General features: G+C 47.0%; 1 protein-coding gene across 1 annotated transcript in view; it reads right to left on the reverse strand.

Moving 5' to 3' along the window:
- The window catches only part of ANK1 (ankyrin 1, erythrocytic), a 63,437-nt gene that overhangs the window by 56,876 nt on the left and 124 nt on the right, over positions 1-6,437 (reverse strand). The window contains exon 1 of the mRNA XM_010288475.1: positions 6,412-6,437. This exon is cut by the window's right edge and continues 124 nt beyond it. Coding sequence (XP_010286777.1) covers positions 6,412-6,437 — 26 coding nt within the window. The remainder of the gene's footprint in view (positions 1-6,411) is intronic.

Raw genomic sequence — 6,437 nt, forward strand, 5'->3', positions numbered from 1 at the left:
GGAGTGGAAACCTTAGTGGGTTGTGAGAAAAATGCCCCCTTATAGGCCTCAGACAGCAGAGCAGTACAACACAGCGTAGCGCTGATGCTTTTTAAAAATCCTGACAGCATTTGTACAGGACTCCAGTGACAGGTCAGATAAACAGCATCAGAGGAAGCCATTGTCACACACAGCCCCTGTAGTTCCCAATCCAGCCTAAAGCAACAACTAAATATTAATGAAGCGTCTATGAATCAGAGGTCTGAATCTCCTGGCAGTGCAGCCAGCTGACGTAATCCTCCCCAAATCCTGATGGGACTTGCTTCCCCAACAACCTTGACAGAGTTTGGAGGGTCACAGTTAACTTGTAGTCACACAAAGCAGTTCCACGTTGGCACACTGGGCAGAGGTGGGGAGCAAATCCTCCACAACTGCTCCATCCCTCAGTGCACTGGATCATCTGTAAAGGAGCTCATGCTTTGCCCCAATTTGCCAGCAGCTTTGTATACAAAACACCTTCCCAGCTTTACACACTGGACATTTACAGCAGAAAAGGTTCAACACTGTACTGCTGCTTTGAACCTAGCACACACACAGCCCATAGAAGGATTTAAGATGGCCCCAGTTTCTCATGTGCTTATTGCATAATTCTGACAGAAGTGTCTGGGCTTTCCATGTCAGGGATCCTAAGCTTGGACTTAAGTTCCACTCTGATACAGCTCATCAGTGAATAGCAGGTGAGTGAACTCTTTTGCTTGTCACGCAACAAGCACAAGCATGGTCACCGTATGTGACTGTTCAGTTGTCCTACTAAGGAATCTTCTGTAATTGCTCCTCTGTCTGATTGAGCTTATGGCTGTTTTCCCAAACCCTACCTGACTTTTTCTACTTCCCACATTCCCCTAGCTTCCTAAGCATGCAAAATTTCTTTTGTGCAAAAGCATTCTGATTAGCATCCTCCACATCACCTCAATCTTCTCAAAGCTGCCCATCCAGGATCTAGCCTCTCTCGCAGCTCACCTCACACATCTCAGCTTGGAGTTTCTTCTGACAGTTGATGTCAGCTGTTATGTCAGAAATGTTATGTTCACATTTATTCCTTATCTATGCTTGAGAATACAAAGGGGGTCATTCAATCCTCTGTGCTCCCTTTGTCCTTTCCCTTCATTTCATTCTAGCTGGTGGAAGAGCTTTCTCTGACACAGCTGCTGCCAAATGGAAACACCTCTCTCTGTTTCAAATCCTCTCTCACAAATTTCTTGTCTCCCTTCTCTGAAGCACCCTCCCAGCTTCTCCTGCTGGGATGTATTTAAGTGTGCAATAGTGAGCACTAAAGTCTTTCCTGCTGCAGCATGCAGAAGAAACACTGCACCAAGCATGGGTGACAGCCTATACTGTGGAGAATCATGAATGCTCAAACTGGTCTGTGTGCTGTTTCCAGGAAACAGACAACTAGAAAAAAAAGCAAGGAGTTTCTTATTAGGAATCATTTTCTTTTACTGTTCAAGACTGCATTGTGTGAGATGCTCTACAAATCCATAACAAGAGACTGTCTTACCTTTGGACACTTGCAAGACAAAGAAACTACACAGGAGTGGAAAGGGAAAAGCATTTTGTTCCTCATTACCTCTCCCAAAAAAAGAAGAAAAAAAAGAAGTGGTAAATTCAGGCAGCCTTGTCCTCTATTCTTTAGACTCCCAAGAAAAACTTACTCTGAATGTACTGAGAGGATGTATCATATCTTTCATACTAAGAGTTTATCATTTAAACATTGATAACAATTATCATAGGAATTACCTTCTGAGCTTTTGGTTAGATTGTTATTTAATCCAATTTCCACAGTTACGCTGCACACAGACTGCACATACTCTCACATGTGCATTTGAGGAGTTCTTTGGACATTATTAGCATTGCTGCTGTTACTGAAGTGCTATTGGTCTTATTTGCTGCATAGCACTCTTGTCATAGAAGTTTTAAAGGTTCCAGCTTCCTGCTCCATGAACCCCGCATGCCCACTTGCCAACTGAGGAGCATAGCTGCTATCTGCCTCTTCAAACTCCTCAGATGAAGGTCTCTGCCCCTCTTCATGCTTGACTGGATATTTGGCTGAATTTGGTACCAGGATAAGTATACTTCAGTAGGAAGAACAATTTTCATTAAAGTATTGACTTTTTTTTTATTTATTTAGTAGTCTCAGTCAAAGCTTGTCAAGTTGCAAGGCACTGCAGGCACTAGCAGCCTGTCTTGGGGTCACTTGGTACAGTTGCAAGTTGCTTGTAGATGCACGTTTGAAACAAAAGGTGAGCCAAGTACTCTGGGCCCCAGTTTGGGGGTTAGACATATTGGCCCCTTTCTAACAAGCCATTTGGTGAGCTCCACTAATGCTTCCAGGATTCCTGAAAAGGGATTTGGTCCGTTTTCTACCTTTAATACGTAACCACAAGAACAAGCCACATGCAACTCAAAAAGGACTCAATAACAGTGTGTTCCCATAACAAATTGCAGACCTGCCTCACAAATTATGTCAAAACATCACATTCTCACAACATGTTGTGCTGCTCCCCACTAATCCTGCAGAAGGCAGGACTGTATCGTGTAAGTGCTCTGCATGACTTCCCAGTGAGGGCTTTCTGCCTCTTGAGGTAGCCTGACCACAGCACACCTGCAGTGAAAAGAAGGAAGCATTCTTGACAATCACTACCTCCCAGAACCGCAAAAAAGACGGCAGATAGCTGCATCCAAAGCACAGATATTGCTCCTGTCTCTCACCATTTGCCTGACAGTGCAGCTGGCCACATCAGAGACTCCACATGCAGTCCAGCAGCTGTAACTGAGTGGCTCTGGTCCCCTGTGAACTGGCCATCTAAGCAAAATGCACAGAAATTTGGAGCTAGGATACTGCATCAGGAATAGCAAGAAGTCAACCCAGATGATGCTTGGCAAATTCTCTATAGGCAGTGAACTTCTGTTACTCAGTTCAGATCTTCCTTTGCTCACGGGCTGCTTTCTGTCACACCTGCCTGTCTGCAGGGCACCCTGAAAAGCCACCAACACATTATGCTAGACCTCATATTTCCTCACAATTCATCACTTGCACTACATGTGGGAATAGATGGGACTATTGAAAGCTTGCTCCCTGTGGTCATCCTCAGATTGAGGCAACCTCAAGCCATGCTGCAGAGCCCACAGAGCAAGAGCACTCTTCAGGACATGTCTGTTTGTTTAATGGACAGCTTGGCCCAAAACACAAGTGTGGCTAGGCTGCACAGAGAGCAAGGGTGAGTGACAAGATACCATTCCTTAAATCCTTTATGCAGCGCCTGTCAAATGAAACATCAACTCTCTGTTGTCTGAATTACAAAGATTGGGGGTAGGGAACACTGGAGGAGCAACAAGGTTATACACCTGGACTGTCCCTGTGCTGAGAGACAAATGAAAGGCATGCAACACAAAAACATACAGTACATACAGGTCAATCAGGTTCTTCTATCATGCACTTAATAAAAAGGCTAAGAAATTGCCATGGAAACTAAAAAGCAACAAATATAATCATGGTCCAAGGAGAAGGATTTTGGGCAACACAGCGTTAAACAACAGAACTCACTGACTCCAGGTGTCACAGGACACAAGTTCTTGCAGGATTCAACTGTGCAGTTCATGAGACACACAGAACCACACAAAAATGGCTGGAAACGCTGAAGGATACAAAGTGCTCATACCCCAAGACATAACATCAGCTTGCATGGGATGAGAATAAACTTATTCTGGGGCCCTCATCTCCTTTCCCTGTCCATCTCCACTGCTTCATGTCATGCTAGCACTTCCTTGGATCATAGGTTACTGCTCTGCTAATAACTTGCATTGCAGCAGTGCATAGTGGGCTCAGGCATAAATCAGGACACTGAAATGCTGCACTGTACAAACACAGAGCAAATAAGCAGCCTCTGCCCAAAAGAGCCTATATTTGTATATGAAGCAAGAGACAACAGGCAGGCACAGGTGGAGGAGTAGAAGGACCCAGTGACACAACAGTGGTTTCAGTCCTTTCCGGTGGCTAGTGCAGGAGCCTTTTGAAAGAGATGCCTTTTGCATAGACATGACACAAGTCCCATGCAGACTCACAGGGCACTAACAGACACCCAGGCTAACACAGATTAAACCTCCGCAATTGCTGTAGCAAAACAGAGTAAGAAACTCCAACACGTGCTGGTAGCCCTCAGCTTGGCCCCAGGGAGACTTGTACAATAAACCACTACCACTAGAGACACTCAGGCTTTGAGGGCAGGTGATAAGAAGAGAGAGCTGGCCCAACAGCAAAATCTCCTGGTTTGGTGGTTCTTGACACCCCTCTGGCAACATAAGAGACAAACTGCTCTGTCAGCCTCAAGTAAAAAGAGGCTCTGCAGGGAAAAGCCTTGGACCTGTACGCCGTAAGCAGTTATCATCAAAGAAGGCAGCATTTGACTGCCATGACAGTATGGCAGCTGCCCCACACCCAACTTCCTAGCTGCTGTCTGCAGACTTCATAACTGTCCTGAATGTGTCCACTGATCTCCCCCTGCTTAGCTGCTCTCTGCAGACACGGAGCCCTCCTGGGCTACCCTGGTCAAATGGCCTGGCATTAAGAAAAGCAAACATGCTTACACCCAGCTTTGGTCCCAAGAGGAACAGGAGGGGCAGCAGGGGCTCTGCCTACCCTGTCCATAGTCACCGAGCTAAAAGACAGGCAGGCCTCCCTTGCCAGCGCACTCCCTGGATTCACCACTCAGGAAGGGATAGCTGAAGATCAGCTCCCCCTCAGCATGCCAGAGCCCTGCTGATTCTTGCAAGGAGATCTTGCTCAGTGCTCCCCATGCTGTGACAATCATATATCTATATGATATATATGTATACTACAAAAGGCTTGTTTATCACTGTAAGGTCTACCCCACCCCAGGGAAGCAGACCCCTTCACAGTGTGTCTTGGCAGCAAGTGCAACTCGGGTCCCTCAGAAGGAGGTGGCGAGAAGGTGCCCTCTCTAGTACATTCCAGGTGAGGAAGTCCAGACACTTTGCAGGTATCTTTGGATCTCCCAACCCATCACCAAGGCATATGTACACTGTACTTCTGGGAAGGCAGAAGGGAAGAGGATGGTTTTCTCAAAGGCTTGTGGAGTGAGCCTTCACCACAAACAGGGATGAATGAAATACAGGAATTTGAGTGTCCAGGACTAGCCCAGACAGCCTGAATCAGCAGTTATCTGGCAGTGTGGAAGGAAGAAGAAAAGCCTGAGGGCTGGTTAGCAGTGCCTGTCCTCAGCATCTCAGCAAGACTCTTCTCAGGACCCTCAGGGCACAGCTGCTGAGATGCTCCAAGCAGTAGAGCTTTGCTGTGAGGCTCTTGCTCGGAGGTGGCACGTGGAAGTCTCCAAGTCTTTTGCTAAAGGCAGAGGAGAAGCCCACCTAAGACATACCTGTATTGCAACCTCCTCTCACATATATCCTTGATTACCTTTGGTTTTACCTCTCTCCTCACTGACTCTCTGCATTGGTACATAGCACATGCACCCTCAGGCCCTGCTGTGAGAAGAACATTCAGTTCAAGAGGTCTTCAAGGGGCAGCAAAGCTATCTCAGCAACATGCCTGCTCCTGCAAGAAGCTGATGGCAAGAAAAAATTGACAGTGACTTTCCAGAGAGGAGCTACAGCTTGGAACAGCTGGCGGACCCAAAGTTCCAGCATGTCAGTGTCAGCAGAGGGGAAAGACACCTCTTCTTGCTGCTGACCCCCCACTCACCTGCTGCCAGCAAGTAACATGCCTTTGCTGGGAGGGATGACCTGTGTCCCCCTCAGAAATATAGCCTGCCCTAAGCAGCAGCAGAGCTCATGGTCCCCTGCACAAAATTGTTTTCTCTGTTAGTGGTCTGCTCCTGCTGTACCCCAGTTTCAGCGTTCTGGCAGAGATCAAGCAGGGCATGGAGTGGACATCAAAACTACTCCTTCAGTTTTCAGGACATCAAAACTTTCCTTCAGAAGGGAGCGTTGGTCTCTCATCCCTTTGGTCTGCAGACACAGAGCAACTCTGTGAAACTGCATGAAGCTAGAAGCCAGCAATTTTATCTTACAGATCAAATCTGTTACTGGGCTCAGTGAGTCTCTTTAGCTGCCTTGACAAACCCCTCACTTCCTTTCTCCCTTCACCAGGCTTTTTATAACCCTCTCCCTAAGCTGTCAGGGCAAACAGCAGATTCCTGGCCCCAAAAGTTGTCCTCTGTTTGACAGACTGTTTCTTGTTCTGACTGCACATAGATTTGTACAGGGACCAGACTGCTCCTCTGTCATCTTCCCCCCCCAACACAAACAACACTCACTGCCATAAGCACAGGCATCTTTATACAGGGCTGCTTAGCACAGGCATCCGAATATAGGGCTGCTTGCCCCAGTGCCACTGACCTTTTTCTTCCGGTCCCGAGAGCGGT

This window comes from Phaethon lepturus, unplaced genomic scaffold (genome assembly GCF_000687285.1).
Source record: "Phaethon lepturus isolate BGI_N335 unplaced genomic scaffold, ASM68728v1 scaffold3326, whole genome shotgun sequence".
NCBI classification, from domain to species: domain Eukaryota; kingdom Metazoa; phylum Chordata; class Aves; order Phaethontiformes; family Phaethontidae; genus Phaethon; species Phaethon lepturus.